Source organism: Megascapheus bottae, chromosome 16 (assembly GCF_031878675.1).
Source record: "Megascapheus bottae isolate mThoBot1 chromosome 16, mThoBot2.hap1, whole genome shotgun sequence".
NCBI classification, from domain to species: domain Eukaryota; kingdom Metazoa; phylum Chordata; class Mammalia; order Rodentia; family Geomyidae; genus Megascapheus; species Megascapheus bottae.
Window position 1 is genome coordinate 6,279,529 of NC_143524.1, and position 19,720 is coordinate 6,299,248.

At 48.2% G+C, this 19,720-nt stretch overlaps 1 protein-coding gene across 1 annotated transcript; it reads right to left on the minus strand.

Moving 5' to 3' along the window:
• Positions 1 to 1,941: 1,941 nt before the first annotated feature.
• On the minus strand, positions 1,942 to 19,646 carry Slc3a2 (solute carrier family 3 member 2). Its single transcript, XM_090347485.1, has 10 exons — positions 19,389 to 19,646; positions 10,320 to 10,745; positions 9,784 to 9,957; positions 9,175 to 9,269; positions 4,294 to 4,362; positions 4,120 to 4,178; positions 3,810 to 3,993; positions 3,601 to 3,738; positions 2,557 to 2,640; positions 1,942 to 2,457 (listed from the first exon to the last, which is right to left on the minus strand). Exons 1-10 carry the CDS (start codon positions 19,498 to 19,500, stop codon positions 2,095 to 2,097), a joined length of 1,704 nt encoding a protein of 567 aa, XP_090203611.1. The 5' UTR covers positions 19,501 to 19,646; the 3' UTR covers positions 1,942 to 2,094.
• Between the last annotated feature and the right edge of the window lie 74 nt (positions 19,647 to 19,720).

Consider the following 19,720-nt stretch of genomic DNA (forward strand, 5'->3'; position numbering starts at 1 on the left):
AAATTAGGGAAAAAAGAAAGGAAGGAAAGAAGAAGCAAGCAAACAGGCTGAAAATGTAGCTTGGTAATAAGAGTGCTTCCCTACCTAGCAGGCATGAAGCCCTGGGTTGGATTCCTCAGTAAACATAAACAGAAAAAGCCAGAAATGGTACTGCAGCTCAAGTGGTAGTGTTAGTCTCAAGCAAAAGAAGCTCACAGACAGAGCCCAGATCCTGAGTTCAAACACCAGGACTGGCAGAAGAGACAAAGAGAAAAGCAAAAAGCAAACTATCCAAATTCCACTATACTCCTTATCAACCTATGTGCAGTCAGGATTGACCCTTGCCCGTCTGGCCTTTGTCCTCAGCTGCAAGGTATCTCTAGGTCCCAGGAATGTACTAACAGCTGCCTCAGTCTGACCTTGAGTCCTCCTCCCGCTCCACCCATACCAGCTAACAACCATTAGGTTCCTAAGAGCTTCCAGATAAGAAGCCTCCTCAAGAAATGGAGTCTCAAGTATTAGCCCCCAGGGAGGGACTAAAGGTCAGCTACACAGGTGCTGTGATTAGTCTGCAAAAGCTGTAAGTTTCCTACCCTCAGGTATCAGTCAGAAGGTGCTGGATGCTGGATGCCACTGGAAGAGGACAACAGATTCCACTTGGACGCCACCAGGCTGCCCTTTGCCTGGCCATGTAAACACTGAAACATTCTCACCCGAGGGTGCTCCTGGGCTTACAGTGCATGTGTGAGGGGCAGACAGTCTCTTAGGAATTGTGCCTCCTAATCCTACAGTTCATTTATTTGGGGTTGGAACTCGGGAATGGGCAGTCTTCCTTTGCTTTTTTGCTCAAGGCTGGTTTTCTATCACTCGAGCCATACCTCCATATCCAGATTGTTGGTGCTTAACTGGAGTCTCATGGACTTTTCTACCCAGGCTGCGTCCCACCTCCATCGTAGCTAAGATTGCTGGTGTGAGCCACTGGTGCTTAGTAACCCTAGTTTAGTGAAATCCCTGTCCTATGCCCCTCATGACCCGACAGTTTGCTGATTAGACTTCTTACACTCCCACTGCAGGGCATTTCATAGGTCTTCTCAACACACCAACCTGATTCCCTCACTCTAGGCCTTTTATTCAAATCTGGTCCACCAGAGATCTTCTCTGTCTCCACATCAGACTCTCCCCAAACATGTTTCCTCTTTCATCTTTTCCTCCTTAAGCATTCATTGCTCATCGCGCTCCTCATACTCTTAAATGTCTATTTTGTGCCAGTACTGAGGCTTCCATTTAAAGCCTTCCATTCTTTGTCAATCAGGGGGCTTGAACTCAGGGCCTGAGCACTGTCCTTGGGCTTCCTTTTGCATAAGGCTAGCACTCTACCACCTGAGCCACAGCACCTCTGGCTTTTTCCGATACTGAGGAACTGAACCCAGGGCTTTGTGGCTGCTAGGCAAGCTCTCCATCACTAAGCTACATTCCCAGCACACAGACATTGTTTTGGGGAGGTGAGGTGGACTTGCAGTGCTTCACTGGTATGAGGGTAACACCCTACCACTGAGCTTTCCCCTAAGGACAGGGCCTTCTGCTCTGGGCTCCCGGTACTATTGCTGATGAAGGATCTGATCACTAGTGTGGTATAGGTGGACCTCTAGGAAACCAGGGCATCCTCTCTCCATTCTATCTCCATGAAAAGCCAAGTCCAAAATACAAGAATTTGAACACACCTGGCTGGTTATTTTCCCTGAGGAGATGTGTAAGAGCTAGTGAGGTAAAACCTATGACTTCCAGAATAACTCCAGCCCGAGTGCAGAGCCACCGATGCTGCTCTTGACCTTGGCTGGGCCTTTCTCTGGGCTGTGGTCCCTAAGTGACAAATGTAGGCATTGGACACTTTGGCTGAGATGAGTATGGGAAAGTCCCGGGAGAGAAGAGAAATCCCTGCTGTGACAGATGGGAAATGAGACGTCACCAGACAGGTGTACATTTATTTCATGGCAGAAAACACCCTATTAGGAAGTTCATCTGTAATCTGCAAAGTTTATAAAAAGAGAAGGAAAAGCCAGCACTCAAAAGGGCCTGGGAAGGACGGGGAGAGTGACAGGTCCTGGCTAGGTGGGCTCAGGCTACATAAGGGAAACGCAACAGTAGCCCCTCATGAGGATTCAGGTTCAACTTCTCCAGCTCAAGGGAGATGCCTTCCTCACGGTCTGGCTGGGTACTGAGCAACAGCTCAGCCGTGGCTGGTAGGCTGGTGCTAGCTGGCAGGTTGTAGGCTCTTAGCTGGGCTGGCAGGCCCACATTGCCAAAGTTGAGGACCACCAGGAAACGCTCGTTCTGATCCCAGTGGCGGACGTAGGAGAAGAAGCCAGACCCTGAGGAGATGACGTGGAAGTCCCCGTGTAGCAAGGAGCGTTCCTTACCCCGCTGGTCACTTAGCCTCCGGAACATGGAAAGGAGGGAGGCAGGGTCTTCACTCTGGCCCTGAGAATGATGGAAACACAGGAAGAACAGGTGAGGTACTGTCCTGGGTACAGACTTCTACAAGCCTCCGCGCCCTCTCTGGTCATCTAACCCCCTTACCTTCACAGTCATGTTAGCAGTCACAAGCCCTGTGGTGCCAGGGAGGCTTGACTCGTTCCACAGCATGATGGGAGCCTCCATAGGCTGAAGAACAGAGAGAAGAGGACTTTTACAAGACCAGTTCAGGGCTGGGAGCATGGCCTAAAGATAAGAGTGCCCACCTAGCTTGCCCGAAGCCCTGGGTTTGATTCCTTGGTACCACATACACAGAAAAAGTCAGAAGCGGCACTGTGGCTCAAGTGGCAGAGTGCTAGCCTTGAGCAAAATGTGTCCAAGGACAGTGTCCAGGCCCCGAGTTCAAGTGCCAGGACTGGCAAAAAACAACAACAACCAGGTTCAGGGCCGGGAGTTTGGCCTAGTGGTAGAGTGCTTGCCTAGCATGCACAAAGAGCCAGGTTTGATTCCTTGATACCACATACATGGAAAAAAAGCCAGAAGTGGTGCTGAGGCTCAAGTGGTAGAGCTCTAGTCTTGAGAAAGTCCAAGGACAGTGCTCAGGCCCTGAGCTCAAGCCTAGGACTGGCCAAAAAAAAAGAAAAAGCTTAGGGAGATTGTTTAGGGGCCCTGAGTTCTAGCCCCTGGACCAGCACACATGCACATATGGGTACACGCACACACATACACACTTCAAAACAACCAAACGAGGTCAAGAACAGTCAGATACCGCCAGACACAGTGGCTCACGCCTATAATCTTAGCTACTCAGGAGGCTGACTTCTGAGTATCAAAATTCTAAGCCAGCCCAGGCACAAACAGACCTGAGACCATTACCTCTAATTAACCCCTAGAAAATGGGAAATGGGGCTTGGCTCAAGGGTAGGGCGGTAGACTTGAGCTGAGGAGCTCAGGGACAGTGCCCAGGCTGAGTTCAAGTCCTATGACCCACAAAAAAAAAAAAAAAAAAAAAAAGATAGTGACAAGGAGATTGACTAAGAATTAAAAATATTTGTGCCCAAAGCCTGGTGTCTGCTGCCATCCACAGAACCATCACAGCCTCACAGATACCATCTCCCCCACCTACACTGGGCAAAGAGCAAGCAGTACCTGTCCTGGAGCTGCTTGCAGGCCAATCTCATCCCCATAGCTGAAAACAGGGGTCCCAGGCAGGGTAAAGAACAGCAGCTGGTAGAGTCGGAGGAGCGGAGCCGGGATGAAGGTGGTCATGGGTCCTGCCTGAGACAACTGCAAAGACAGACAAACTCACGACCCTTTCCTTGCAGAGGACCCTCGCCCCCAGCCAGCATAGTACTTACACTCCAACTGCACCAGCGATTATCAGTGGCATTCAGGAACTGGGTAACTAGGAATCTGGCATTCGCCACTGTATCACTGGGCTGTGACAGGTATGAGCTAGTCAGCAACAGATGATCCTTGGTGTCATCCAGCAGGCTCACGATCTGCTGCAGGTTGGAGGACTGGGTTCCTGCAATCAACAGTCTGCACAGGGCAGGGGCAGGGGTGTCAGGTCCTCAGAATGGAATAAACTTCCTTTCTCAGATTCTAACACTTGAAGGCAGGGTCCCACAATGGAAGCTGGGTCAGGGAAAGGGGCCTGGCACTTACTTGTCTTCACTGAAGCTCTTAGTGATATTATGCCATTCAGTCAAGTGTGAGGATGCATCCTAGAACAGGGAAGAAGAAAAAAAACAGGCCTCAGACCGGAAAGGAACATTATACCATCTGGCCCAATCCCTCTGTTCTCACTCAGGCTTTGCCTATCAAGTAAAGTGTGCTCACCGTCAGATTCCCCACATCGAGAACCTGGAACCCATCCACACCTTCCTTCAGCCAAAATTCTAGAGCTTCCTGGAAGAAGTGTGAGAACAAAGAAAGATCAATACCCAGGCAGGCACCACCCACTCACTTCCCCATCTCCAGCCTTGTCTGGGTCTCTCTCCCCCGAAGTCACAAGGGCTCAGCAATCCCTCCAGTTCTAACCCCCTAGCGTGCTACAGTGTTTCACTTTTTTTATAATGTTTTACTTCTCTAATAGTACAGGAAAAGCTTAAACTACACTTCCAAGTATGTAACACCATTTAACACTTAGCATCTAGAATAACCTCTATTTTTTTTTTCTTTTGGTCATGCTTGAATTCTGGACCTGGGCGCTGTCCCTGAGCTCTTCAGCTCAAGGCTACCACCCTACTCCTTGAGCCACAGCACCACATCCAATTTTCTAGTGGTTCACTGGAGATCAGTCTCACGGACTTTAGTACCCAGGCTGGCTTTGAACCTTGATCCTCAGATTTCAGCCTCCTGAGTAGCTAGGATTACAGGCGGGAGCCACCACACCTGGCAATAGCCTCTATTTTGGAAAAGAGGAATGCATCTCAGAGAAGCAAAGAGACATGTCTAAGATCACAATATGTAGCAGAGACCAGCTAGTGAAGACCTCAAAAGAAATATACTTGCTCCCCTCCTACCTTCCTGAGGCCTGGGGAGAGCTGGAGCACAAAAGCTTGTGGGCTATAAGGCCAAGAAGAAAATTCAAAGCACAGCCCCAGATTTGAAAGGAGTGTAGGTCTGTAGAACAGGCCCCAGGCTGAACCTCTGGATTCTTCAGCATACATTATGAAGTTCCCTCCACCTTTTCTTCCCTTTCTCAGTTCTACCTGACCTCTCCTTTGGTTTCCATTTCCATCTGAGGTTTATCTTCTCTCCCTGAAACTAGCATACTTTCATTGTAACTTAGGATAGGAATCTGTTTTCATTATTCAATATTGCTCCCATTGCTTGGCCAACTGTCTTCCCTTCCCCTAGGGGATTTTCCCCATACTTTCCCCACAGCCCCAGGCAATAGGCACCTGAACTCCTTGCCCCATAAGTCCTAGAGACTTTCAACTCACCAAACTCTGAACCTTCAACTTCCTGTGACCCTGCTCCCTAGCCATTACTCTCCTTAAGCCCCTCCATCCCTGCTGCCATTGCTCATGCCTCAAGTCTCCCCAGCTCTCTCCAGGAGTCTCTCAACTCTCCACTCAAGTTGAGCTGGTCTGTTGAGATTATTTTCTGCTTTCTTTCTTTTTATGGTCGGGCATGGGGCTTGAACTCTGGGGCCTGAGCACTGTCCCTGAGCTCTTCAGCTCAAGGCTACCACCCTACTCCTTGAGCCACAGCACCACATCCAATTTTCTAGTGGTTCACTGGAGATCAGAGTCTCACAGACTTTAGCACCCGGGCTGGCTTTGAACTGTGATGCTCAGATCTCAGCTTCCTGAATAGTTAGGAGTACAGGCGTGAGCCACTGTGCCCAGCATTCATCATTCCATTTTCATACATGCAAATAAACTATCTGGATTGCATATCCCCATTTCACCATCTCCAACTGGTAGACACATCAACCCTCAACAGAGCTTGGTTTACATTTTTCTGTTATTCTTATTCCCGTGTGTATCAATTGTACCTAGGGGTTTCTCATGGAATTTGAGATGTGTATGTATTATATTTTGATCAGAATAGTTCTATTTCTTTTTGCCTGTTCTTCCCCTCCCCACCAAAACTTTTTTTTTTTCCCTAGTCCTGAGGCTTGAACTCAGGGCCTGAGCACTGAGCACTGTCCTTGGGCTTTTTCCTCAAGGCTAGAGCTCTACCACTTGAGCCACAGCACCACTTCCAGTTTTTTCTATGTATGTGGTACCAAAGAATTGAACCTGGGTCTTCGTGCATGCTAGGCAAGCACTCTACCACTAGGCCACACTCCTGGCCCCACCAGTAATTTTTGCAAGATTTGCCTCAACTGGAGACAGTTACCAACTAAAGGTCCAGATCTGCCTCCCTCTTTTGTTCTGCCCTTTAAGGACCCATAAGTGCCGTAGACTTCAGGCTACAACAACTGAGGTGACACTACTCTGGAGGCTAGAATCTCAGAGTTGAGGTTCAAAGTCAACTCGGGCCAAGAAAGTCCAAGAGTTCTCCCCCTCGCCCCCAATTCCTGAGGCTTGAAGTCAAAGCCTGTGCCCTGCCCTTGGTAGAGTACTCAAAGCTAGCACTCTACCACTTGAGCCACAGGGCCACACTTCTGGGCTTTTCTGTTTATATGGTACTGAAGAATTGAACCCAGAGCTTCATACATGCCAGATAAGCACTCTACCACTAAGCCATATTCCCAAGCCCAAGTTCAAGACTCTTATCTCCAATTAAGCACCAAAAGAGCCAAGAGTATAATTGTGGCACAACTGGTAGAGTGCTAATCTTGAGCAACAAAGCTCAGGAACAACATCTAGGTCCTGAGTTCAAGCCTCAGAATACAGCAAACAAACAAAAGGGAGTGGGGCCAGAGGGGAAAATTAGCAGTACAAAGGAGTGACCCTGTCCAAAAAGAAATGTAGTCATTTCCTGACTTATGAAACTGTAACTCCTGTGTATATCACCTTTATAGTAACTATTTTAAGCTTAAAAAAAATAAAGTGTTGGGGCTGGGAGTTTGGCCTAATGGTACAATGCTTGCCTAGCATGCATCAAGAGCCAGGTTCGATTCCTCAGTACCACATACATGGAAAAAAGCCGGAAGTGGTGTTGAGGCTCAAAGTGGTAGAATGCTAGCCTTGAGAAAGTCCAAAGACAGTGTTCAGACCATCAGCTGAAGTCCAGGACTGGCAAAAAAATAAAATAAAATAAAATAAATAAAGTACTCCACTTCTTGACTATTCTATCTTTTAAGAGATCAGGGCTGCAAAGGAGATAGATTATGTCAAGTAGTTGTATAAAGGGATTCTTACTTTGACAAGTCTGTGGACAAGGCACCATTTAAGGTGATAGAGCAGCCAAAGAATACCAAGGTCCAGGTGGAATGAGGCTTGGAACAGACCAGATGGAACTTGGATATGAAACCCAGGGTTCAAGGCACTGTCATAGGAGATTTTAATCATGATGTAAAAAAGAGACAGCCAATAGCTAATCAAAAGTTCTAACCAGGGCTGGGAATGTGGCTTGGTGGTAGAGTGCTTACCTAATATGCACAAAGCCCTGGGTTCAATTCCTCAAAATCACATAAACAGAAAAGGTCAGAAGTGGCACTGTGACTCAAGTGGTAGAGTGCTAGCCTTGAGCAAAAGAAGGCCAGTTCAAACCCTAGGACTGGCAAAACGAAAGTAATCTAACCACTGGGTGCTGGTGGCTCACGCCTACAATCCTAGCTACTCAGGAGACTTAGATCTGAGATCTAAGGAGTATAGAGCACGGTTCTAAGCCAGCCAAAACAGAAAAGTCCATGAGATTTTAACTACCAGAAAACTGGAAGGAGAGTGCCCAACAGGGAGTCCAAGCCCCATGACTAATCAAAACAATTTTTGAAAAGTAATCTAACCAAAGACCCACTCCCACCCGGCTGTTGTTGGTCGTTGCGCTCATTTGCCTGGGTAGCCTCCTCCTTTCTCTCTCTTGTGCCAGTGTTCAAAAAATAAAGAAAGAAAGAAAAAGTAAGTCCCACTGTCTGGGTTGGAAACATGGCTTAAATGGTTCAAGAGTGAGTACCTGAGTTTAAAGCCAAAGATTGGTTAGAGGAAAAAGAAAAAAAAAGGCCCATACTCAGCCCAGTAAGTAAAAGTTTGAGCCACCATTTGTGTGTGTGTGTGTGTGTGTGTGTGTGTGTGTGTGTGTCTGTCTGTCTGTCTGTGTGCACTTGTGCGCGCATAATGGTCCTAGAGCTTGAACCCTAGGCCTATGCACTGTCATTTAGCTTTAACACTCCAGACTGGCACTCTACCACTTGAGCCACAGTTCTACTTCTGGTTTTTGGTGGTTAACTGGAGTTAAGAGTCTCTAGGCTGGCTTAAAACCATAATCCTCAGTTCTCAGCCTCTAGGTAGCTAGGAAGAGAGCCACCAGCACCCAGTTTAACCTTAACTATCCTGAGAAAGGCAGGTTAGAAGGTAGGACTTCTTGGAACTTCAAATCTTGGGCACAAGAAGCTCCTGACCCTCACTCAGCTTCCTTATTTATAGATTAGGGATAATAAAAGTTGCTTGCTCTGGTTATAAAAAGAATTAGAAAACATCTGTAAAATACTTGGCATAGTCCCAGACAGAGTAAGACCCCAGTGCTTACCATCTCAGACTGGGCTCCACTCCAACCACATCAAACAAGAACTGGGAAAGCAGTTGGGACATGATTCCCACAGAGAAAGAAAGGACTTCCTATCCCAGAAAGAATAAAAGAATCAAACTTCAGACTGACATCTGAGAAATTCCTTTCTGGAATGGTCTTATTTCAAGTCAAAGAAATAAGAAAAATGAACAATGAAGAAAAGAAAGCCAGGACTGGGAAGGTGGTTTAGTGGTAAGAGTGCTTGCCTAGCATGCATGAGGCCCTGGGTTCTATTCTTCAGTACCACATAAACAGAAAAAACGAGAAACAGCTCTGTGGCTCCAAGTGGTAGTGATAGCCTTGAGCAAAAGAAGCTCAGGGACAGTGCCCAGACACTAGTTCAAGCCCCAGGACTACCCTCCTTCCCCTCACCCCCTCCCCCCAAAAAAGAAAGTCACAAGATATACAGTTCCTATCCTGGCTATGACAGATGGTCCTCCTCAGAACCAGGCTTGCTGTACAGATATTGATGTGAAAGGACTGGCACAACTCCAGCACATGGTCACCATCAGCCATTACCTCCAACATACTCACCTTCACCTTGATGGCCACTGTATTAACCTCAGTGGGGAGGAACCATGAGTTCTGGCCCCTATAATTGGGAGTGAGGTCCAGAATGATGCGAATGCCTAGAATAATGGAAGAAGAGGCAGTTGTGAAAAAGGGAGAACACATAATTCTGCTGAGTGTTTCCTCTTGTGTCTGAAAGAACACTGCCAAGTGGTTTGCTGCATAAGCAGAGAAGGTCCAGCTATAGGCCCTGGGCTTCTAGCCCCCACAGCCAACCCTTTCAAACATGTTTCTACAGAGTTGCATCACAGTATTGGCACTTTTTTGCTACAGGAAGGACCCAAAGTTTTACAAGTTTCAACACCAGTAAGTTGGGGGATGAGAAGGGATGGTGGGAAAATCCACAAACTTAGAAGAAAAAAAAAACTTACAAATTGCAAATAAAGGCACTAAAACCTAGAAATTCAATGGTCTGTCTGCTCAAGACTGTCCAGGCAAGTTAAAACCTCCTGTTCTAGCATGAAAAGCTAATCTCCCTCATGCCTGCCCTGGGGAAGTTCTGAGCCAGTTTTTCTTCTGGTCACATAGCCAAGTCCTTTCCTATTGTTTTCTTGGGGAGGCCAGGACACCCACTCTTTTTCTTGGCAGATTGTAGCAGGCTGTTAAAGTCTTCCTGGGTGCCGAAGGCAGGGTCGATCTGTTCCAAGTTGGTCGCAGCGAGATCATCTCTGTGGTTCTTGTGAATTGGGCCCAGCACGAGGCCCTTCACCTTCAGAGTGCTCAGGTAATCAAGATGCTTCTTCAGACCTGAGTTGGGAAAGGGAGTAATTCTAACTAGAGAGGCCACTCTGAGAGGTCCCCACCACCCCCATTCTTTCCCCCACCTTCCACCTAGAGGGTGTAAGGGGGGAGGGGTGGATCACAAGACCCAGAAGCTGATGCAAGGAGCCTGGCTGGTTACTTCAAAAACCGGTTGTAGCTGGTTGTGAGGCAGGGAGGGGTTGGGGGATGCTGAGTCAGCCCTCTGGGTGGAATAAAGGCGGAGTTGAGTTCCTTCAAAGAAAGGAGGGCACAGGGGAGGGGTAGTCCTGAGTAACCTGGTGCGGGGAGAAGGAGCACGCAGGAAGGGCCAGCGGGGAAGGGGACAGGGGGTAGGCGCGGGGACTCACCCTCCAGGTTGCCCGACTGGCCGGCCTCGAAGGCCTGCAGGCTGCCCACCCGATAGAGGGCGCCCTTGTGCCACCAGCGCTGTGTCGGCAGCTCGCGGCAGCGCGGCGCCCGCACGATGATGACCACGGCGCCCGCCAGCATGCCCAGCCAGCCGACCCAGAAGAGCACGAGCAGCGCCCAGCGCGTGCGCACCCAGCCGGGGCTGCTGGCCACCTTCAGCAGCTCCTCCTTGGACAGGCCCGTGAACTTGGACGCCGCCTCCGCGTCGTCCTCGGCCACCTTGATCTTCACCAGGCCATTCTTCTCCCCGCCGCCCGGCACGGCCACGGCCACGCCCGCCGCCGCATTCATGGGCTGCTTCTCGGGCTCCAGCTCGTTCAGCTCCACCTCCTTCAGGTCCACCTCGGCGTCTTGGCTCATGGTGCCTGCGGGATCACAGGACGAAGCAGGCTGCAAACGAGCGATCGAGTGGCAGCTAGACCACACCAGGACCTCTGCACTCGCCGGCGCGCGCGCGGGGATAGAGCCGCTCCTCGCGCTTCCGCCCGCCTCTGCCGCCAGACGGGTGCGGCCGCGGGGAAGTGGCGCGGAGCTCCGCCCCGGCCCGCCCCTCGGGGCGGAACCCCGGGAGCTGCCCCTGTATGGAAAACGAGCGCAGAGCCGGCTCTGCTCGCCGCCGGGTCGTTTCCGGGCTGGAAAGCCGTCTGCCCCAAAGGCCCCTTCAGCGGGAGTCCGGGAAGGCTGAGCGCGCGGGTGGCCGCCCCGTCCCCAAGGCCTCGCGCTGGCCTTCAGGCCCCTATCAGCCCATCCCGTAGACCGGCCGCCGCCTCCACATGGCCATCCACGACCACTGTAGTCAGGGCCTGTCAGGTCCAGCTTCTGTTCTACCCCAATCCCAGTCTACTTGGCGCTGGGCTTCACTTCCTCTCAGGGGTTAATTATTGGTCTTTCAACATTCATCCAGAGTTTCTGCTAATTCCTCATGCAGCAACTATTTACCAAGCATCCATTATAATCCTTTGCTTCATGAGCATTGCTGACTTACACTAATTCATTCTTCTCTGTGATTTAGGACGGATGTGTCTGGACAGGAGAGTTGAGGTGGATGCCCCCTCCCTCCCAGTTGCTGGCGCCAGGATGTCGGGTGGCTAGGAATCAGGCATCCAGAAGATACTAGACATGTACTAAACATTCTAATACTTCCAAGGCACCTTCTTCTAGAAGGGATCAGAGATTACAGCTAGACTTCTTCACCATCCTGGACCTGCCAATCACCCCAGGGGGCCAGAGTCCCCCAACCAAATTCCCTCCCAGAGGTCCCTGGGATGTGGGAAGGAGACACAGTTCCAATAGGACAACTGGACATCAACACTACCAGGTGCCAACACTCTCAGGAACTACTTGTTCCTGAGCAGAGTCAGCTGGGCTATTTTCAGAGCCAGGCTGAAGGAAATCAGTCCTTTCTCCCTCTCCCACCTAGGCTGGAAGCCAGGATTGCTGTGTATTTGGAGAAAATAGAACGTAAGATCTGACTAGCCAAGAAATGGATGTGAAAAGGCTTGTATTCACCCATTCCATTCTGCATTCTAAAGGATCCTCTCAAGGAGTTAGGTTTCAGACCAACCCTAACCCCCAGAACAGTAGATTATCTGCAACTAACCACCAGAGGCCCAACATGGAGCTGTGGCTACAGTGCTGGAACACCCAGGCTTAAGTGGAAAAGCTAAAGGACAACAGAGAATTCAAGCATCAACACAATAAATAAATAATCCTCTCCCACATTGTCCTAGGAAAGCTGACACTAGCTCCTAAAAGAAAAAGACAGGCTATGCTTCACCCTAGGGCTCAAATATAAGACATTGTCATTCAGGAGTTAAGACTAATCTCACAGCAGGACAACTATGGAGCCAAGAGGCACTGATGGCTCACGTCCATAATCCTAGCTACTCAAATCTGAGGACTATAGTTCAAAGCCAGCCTGGGCAAAAAAAATCTATGAGACTCTTCGCTCCAATTCACTAGCAAAAAACCAGATGTAGAGCTGTACCTCCAGTACAGCTCTTGTACAAAAAAGCTAAGGGACACCCAGGTCCTGAGATCAAACCCCAGTACTGGCACACACGCGCACACACACGAAAAAACTGTGAGATAAACTATCCTAGAGAAGGTTCAACATAAACACCTAGAAACAGTCATCTCACAGGTCCCCAGGGCTCTGGATGGCTGAAGCCAATTCCTTAAAGCACCTCAATTATCTTCCCCATCTTATCACCCGCAGCACCCTGCACAGGAACTGCCATCCAGCCACATCAGCCCTCAAACATCTGCCTCTCTCACCACTTGTTAGTAAGCCGCTGACCAGGAGTAATGGCGAAAAGAAAAGGGAACCTAAAAATGTATGATGACATCACAAGGTCTCAGAAATGAAATATTATAACCAAACTTCCTGACTCACAGGCAACCTCAGCCCTGTAGTTTGTAAAGAGCAATCTAAAAGCTGCTAGTAGGATATGAGCTAGGCAGCCAGCCTTCCCACTTTGCCATCTGTGCACTTTGACCTAAACTATTTTCTGCCATAGATCCTTGGGCCCAGGAAACACTGAATAAGCATCTCTGGCAAAGGGCAAAAGTATAATAAAGAAAGAAAGAAGACAAGAAGCTCAGGAGAACACTCACCTGGCTACTTGTTTCTAGGGTAAAGGACTGACAGACTCAGGAACTCCACAGAGATAAGGACTGCCCAAGTCACAAGGGTGATTTGGAACTGCTTTATCTATGCAAAAATTCCCCCAATTCTCCGTATTTAATCCGAGACCAATGTCTGTATCCCCACTCAAAACAGCCAAGGATGCCCATGGCCACCATGTGATAAAGCTCCTCAATCTTATGCCAAGTCTATTTGGCATATGAGGAACAGTGACAGGGGCTGGCATGAGACTCCTAGACTTGGGGATGGAATCTAAAAGTTTGGTTTCAGAATAGGAATAGAAATAGGAATTTCTGTCAATCTCAAGTATTCTGTTTTCACAGTAAAGCCAACTCACTTTAGGTGTGTTAAAACGGTGTTCTGAGTCAGCACCAGTGGCTCATGCTTGTAATCCTATCTACTTAGGAGGTTGAGATCTGAGGATCATGATTCAAAGCCAGACCAGGCAGCAAAATCCATGAGATTATTCAATTGGCCAGCCAAAAGTGGGGCTTTGAGCCAAAAAATAGCACTGAGTTAGACTCAGTACTGGCATACACAAACATACAAAAAAAAGTGTAAAGTATATAATTTGTCAAGCTTTTAAGATAAGAATGGAGCTGGTGCTGGTGGCTTGAACCTGTAATCCTAGCTACACAGGAGGCTAAGATCGAAAGCTTTGCTTGCCTAGCATGCACAGAGACCTGAGTTTGATTCCTTAGTTCCACATATATAGGGGGAAAAAAAGTAGGAAGTGGTGCTGTGGCTCAAGTGGTAAAGCACTAGCCTTGTGAAAGCCCAAGGACAGTGCTCAGGCCCTGAGCTCAAGGACCAGGACTGGCCAAAAAACTAAGACTTGTGGTTCCAAGCCAGCCCAAACAGGGAAGTATATGAGACTCTTTTCTCCAATTAACCAGAAAACCAGAAATGGAGCTGTAGCTCAATGTGGAAAAGCTAAGGGACAGTGCCTAGGCCCAGAGTTCAAGCTCCATGACCGACCAAAAAAAAAAAAAAAGCCAGGCACCGGTGGCTTACACCTGTAATCCCAGCTATTCATGAGGCTAAGATATGAGGATATGATCTGAAGCCAAACTGGGTGGAAGTCTATGAGACTCTTATCTCCAATTAGCCATCAGAAAACCAGAAGTGGCACTGTGGCTCAAGTGGGAGAGCAGTAGCTTTGAGCTGAAGAGCTCAGGCTTTTTCTGCACTGACTCACAGTTCCTTCCCAGTCAAGTACCACTCACTTGCATACTTCTTGTCCTTCACTTACAGGTAGTACCTCTTGTTACCATGAGGGGGCAGAGTTGCTCTTTCAACATACTAGCCTTTAAGAAAGCTCATCTGTTAACCTGACAATGTTAACTGAAGCTGGAAAAAGGTCATTCAGAAATATAGAAAACAACCTGTGGCTCAGGCCTGTAATCCTACCTACACAGGAGGTTGAGAAGTGAGGGTCAAGGTTCAAAGCCAATCCAGGCACCAAAGAACCTGAGGCTCTTATCTCCAATCAACCTCTAGAAAACGAAAGTGGGACTTGGGTCAAGGGCAGGGTGGTAGCCTTGAGCCTGAAGAGCTCAGGGACAATGCCCAGGCCCAGGGGTAGGGTGGTAGCCTTGAGCTGAAGAACTCAGGAACAGCCACAGGCCAAGTTCAAGCCTCATGATCCACAATGGCCCACACACCTATAATCCTAGCTATTGATAAGGCTGAGCTATAGAGGATCAAGGTTCATAGCTAGCACAGATAGAAAAGTCAATTGACTAGCACAGAAGGGACCAGCCTGGAGAGAAGTCAATTAACCAAACAGGAGAGAACAATATAAAGCTGAGTGATCCCAGCAGCACTCAGAGGCTGAGGTAGGAAAACTGACAGTTCAAGACCAGCCTAGGTTATATAGTAAGGTTCTGACTTAACCAAGGGTAGGGAGTTTGGCCTAGTGGTAGAGTGCTTGCCTAGCATGAATGAAGACCCGGGGTTCAGTTCCCCGGTACCACATATATAGAAAAAAGCTGGAAGTGGTGCTGAGGCTCAAGTGGCAGAGTGCTAGCCTTGAGGAAAAAGACCAAGGACAGTGCTCAGGCCCTGAGTTCAAGCCCAAGAATGACAAAAAAAAATTAAAAACAAACCAACCATGTGTCAGGGATTTTATGCCTATAATAAAAGCTACTTGGGAGGTTGAGATCTGGAGAAGCATGGTTCCAAGCCAGCCCAAATATATATATATACACACACACACACACAAGATCTCTCCTCAGCTAAGAGCTGGTATAACATGTCTGTCATCAGAACTGCAGTGTAGGCTGAAAATCGAGAGGACTGCAGTTCAGGCAGAAAAGTCCACAAGACGCCATCTCAATGGGAACTGTGCCACATGGCAGTGTCCTGTGACCTCAAATAGGTCAAGTATAGTCCAGGCACACACACCCAGGCAAGAGTCAAGACATCTCATCTAAGTAATAGCCAGTTCAGGCTAGACCACTGGTTTGTGCAGGCCTGTAATCCTGGTCTACTTAGGAGGCTGAAATCTGAGGTTCAAGGTTTAAAACCAGCCCAGGCAAGAAAGTCATACCTCCAATTACTCAGCAAAAAGCCAGAAGTGGAGGTGTGACTCCAAGGGTAGAGGATCAGCCTCCAGCAAAAGAGCTAAGTAGAGCCCTGAGTTCAAGTTCTAGTACCAACACACACGAAATACCTAACTAGTGCAAAACAAACAAACAGAGACTGGAGATTTGCTTGTGTAAAAGAAGCTCAGGGATAGTGTCCAGAACCTGAGCTCAGTCCCCAGGACTGGGGAAAAAAAAAAGCTGGCTGCAATGGCTCATCCCTGTAATCCTAGCTACTCAGGAGGCTGAGAGCTGAAGATCAAGTTTCAAAGCCAGCCCGGGTACAAAAGAACCTGAGACTCTTATCTCCAATTAACCTCTAGAAAAAGGGAAGTGGAGCTGCGGCTCTAGGGTACAGCGGTAGCTCAGGGACAATGCCCAGGCCCATCTGTAGGGCTGTAGCCTAGAGCTAAAGAGCTCAGGGACAGCACCCAGTCCAAGCCCTATGACCCACAAAAAAAAAAAAAAAAAAAAAAAAAAAAGAAAGATGGGGGAGGAGGGAAAGAGAGAATACAAAATGGAGCCAGGAGACACAGTGGCTCATACCTATTCTTTTTGCTCAAGGCTGGCACTCAACCACTTGAGCCACATGACCACTTCCAGTGTTTTCTGTTTATGTGGTACTGAGGAATCAAATCCAAGGCTTTGTGCATGTTATGCAATCACTCTACCACTAAGCCACATTTCCAGCTCCCAGGTACATATCTTAAATGAAAAAAAGTTACTCTGGGAAGGGAGCAGGTAATAGACAAGCAGCATTCACAAGAATGAAGAGGAAGCATGTAGGATGAGGATGCTCTGATGATACCTCAGTGTTCCTCTAGGTCCACTGGTGGCTCACCTGTTAATCCTAGCTACTCAGAAGGCTGAGATTTGAGGATGGCAGTTCAAAGCCAGCTTGGACTGTTAAGTCCACGGAGACTCTGATCTCTCATGAACTACTTTAAAAAAAATAGAGAAGGGGTATCAATGTGTGAGAAGTAATGCACCTACTACCTACCAAATGTAACTGTAACCCCTCTATATATTACCCTGATAATAATGAAAAAAAAAAAAAAAAGGTAGAAGTGGAGGTATGGCTCAAATGGTAGAGCACTAGCCTTGAGGAAAAGCAGCTTAGGAATATCATGTAGGTCTGAATTCAAGCCCTAGGATGGGTGCCCATAAAACAACAAAAGCAAAAACTTTCACTGACTTCCTTTTCTTCTTTTTTTTTTTGGGGGGGGGGGGAATCATGGGGCTTGATTTCAGCCAGGGCATTGTCCCTGAGCTCTTCAGCTCAAGGCTGCCACCCTACCCTTGAGCCAAGCCCCAATTCCCATTTTCTAGAAATTAATTGAATATAAGAGTCTCAGGTTCTTTTGAACCAGGGCTGGCTTTGAATCTTGATCCTCAGATCTCAGCCTCCTGAGTAGCTAGGATTACAGGTGTGGCGTGAGCCACCACTCTGGGCTTTCTTTCTTTCTTTTTTTTTTTTGAGGGGGGGGTTGGAGATGGTTAGAGGGCTTGAACTCAGGGCCTGTGCTATTTTGCTCAAGGCTAGTCCTCTACCACTTTAAGTCAGTGTCCCTTAGATTTTCTGGTAGTTAACTGGAAGTGAGTCTCATCGACTTTCCTGCTCCGGCTGGACACTGACTTACTTCTCGCTCTCCACAATTCAAATTAAATTATACATCTAAGCTCCACAAGCCCCAATAAATCTGTCCCTAGAATTTTTTTGTGTGCCAGTCCTAGGGCTTGAACTCAGGGCCTGGGCACTGTCCTGGAGCTTTTTTTTTTTCCTCCAAAAATTTTATTGAGATTGAATAACTACATGTCTCACAGTTGTGTGCCAGTTATTTTTAGCTCACTTTCAGAATAATAAGCATCATTATTCCAATCTACAAATGACAAAAAATACAAAAGCCTCAAGTTTTATGTAAGAAAAAAGTTCAACTCCTTGAATATTGACAATAAAACGATTTATTCTAGATTTTGTCCCTGAGTTTTTATACTCAAAGCTAGCACACTACTACTCAAGCCACAGCTCCCCTCCTGGTTTGTTTTAAAGGCTTTTTGTTTTCGGTCTTGGGGCTTGAACTCTGCCTGGGCACTGTCCCTGAGCTCTTCAACTCAACGTTAGCAGAGTACTATTTCTGGTTTTCTGGTGGTTAACTGGAGAGTCTCACAGAGTTTCATAACCAGGCTGGCTTTGAACCCTGATCCTGAAATCTCAGCCTCCTTAGGAGCTAGAATTACAGGTGTGAGTCACCTGCACCTGGCTCACTTCTGGCTTTTTAGTCGTTAATTGGACATAAGAATCTCACAGCCTTTCCTGCTGGCCTTGAAACCACGATCATCAGATCTTAGCCTTTTGGGCAGCTAGAATCACAGGTACATGATACCAGTACCTGGCTGCTACAGCTTTTCAGTCGTCACATTAGGCTATCTGGGTACACACTATAATTTCCTTGCCAGACCAAAATTCCCTTGAGAGCAGAATGACTCCTCTCTCTCCTCCCCCAGATTGTATCAGGCACAGAATAAATACGTCATAGATATTGAATAAATGGATTTATTCCACTCCACAACTTAATTCAAACTGAAATTCTCTCAGTATTTGTATGCAATGTTACTCATTAAGCTATCCTGGGGGCATGTTTGGGAACATTACTGGCTCCTAAGGAACATTAAAAGTTTCTAGCCATCCAAATGGCCAAATGCATAGATACATGGAATATTAGTATTAAAATGTCATGGGTGAGGGTAAACATAGTTGAAGTACTTTATATAAGCGTATGAAAATGGAAAAATTCAATCTGTTGTTTGGAAGAGAAAGGGAAAGTTAATGGAGAATGATAGAAGGGATGAGACTGATGGGGTACTTTGCATATATAGAAATGTTACAATAAAAACTCGGGGTTGGGGATTTAGCTTAGGGGAAGAGCAGCACTGGCATAGCAAATGCGTGACTCTCTGCTCAGTTCTCAAATCTGCCCTGCCCCTGAACACCTTAGGTTTTGGTTTTGTTTTGGCGTTTGCCAGTCCTGGGATTAGAACTCGGGGCCTGCGTGCTGGCCTTGGACTTTCTCAAAGCTAATGCTCTACCACTCGAGCCACAGCATCACTTCCGTTTTTTGTGTATGTGGCACTGAGGAATTGAACTCAGGGCTTCACACATCCTAGGCCAGCAAGCCCCTCAGGTCTCTATATTTGAAAGTACAAATTCCCAAATTTGTACAGGCTGGCCAATCTGCCTGCCTGGACTACTAACCTGGAATCAGCTATTGTATTGCTAACAGCAAGTTACTTCACATTCCCAGGTTCCTCTCTGAACGCATCACCTTAAAGCCTTCCTCCTAGGGTAGCAGTACCATTGGACCCAACCGAGATTAAATGGGCTTTCAGTAGCTGCAACCTTAGCCGGTCACTTAGGGAACAGTAAAAAGCTCTGCGCGAATCCTTTATACCTAAGGTCTCGTCTACCACTTGGGATTTCCGAGGATTTAAAGCAAATAAGGGAATGAAGTGTGATTTAAAATGGTGCTTCTCGGGCTAGGGAACACTGCTCAGGGGTAACTTAAAAAACAGTGCAACTTAAAAGAGAAAAACGTGTCTGCTTTACGTCGGGTGACTTGGGCCTTACCCCAGGCCTAGGAAAATGGGACCTGACTCAGGACGCAGGTGGCCAGACAGGAAACCCCGGGCCGGTTTACGAGGTCTGGGGAGCGTTGGCCGTCCCCGCGGGGCCCCATGGAGAGCGAACCTCCCCCCGAGCTCGGCCCGGGGCCCCGTACCTGAGTCGCCCCCGGCGTTGAGAGCCTGGGCTTCAGGTCCCGAGTGCGCGCCGGGCGGCAGGTGCGGAACCGAGACGACGCCGGCCGAGGCTTCAGGAGGCTGGGGATCCATAGCGCACGGGCGGAGTGTGAATTAACTCGGGACGGGATTAGGGATTGGCGGCTACGGCCGTGGGCGCAGGGCGGGGGCCCAAGCCAGAGGCGAAGGGCAGCAGTGGAACCCGCACGAAGTGGACGCCACCGAACCGCAGTAGGGTGCGCAGCGCGCCTGCGCATTCCCTAGAACGCATGCGCGTGTCTTTGGCGCCGCAAATTTAGGGGCGGAGCTCCCC

What these genes read in the sequence shown, in the direction of transcription:
- Slc3a2 (XM_090347485.1), bottom strand. Translation starts at nt 19,500, where the DNA reads ATGGATCCCCAGCCTCCTGAAGCCTCGGCCGGCGTCGTCTCGGTTCCG. An exon ending in ACAATCTGCCAAGAAAAAGA is followed by an intron (nt 9,270 to 9,783) that starts GTGGGTGTCCTG and finishes CCATTATTCTAG; the next exon opens with GCATTCGCATCATTCTGGAC. An exon ending in CAGTGGCCATCAAGGTGAAG is followed by an intron (nt 4,363 to 9,174) that starts GTGAGTATGTTG and finishes CACTTCTTCCAG; the next exon opens with GAAGCTCTAGAATTTTGGCT.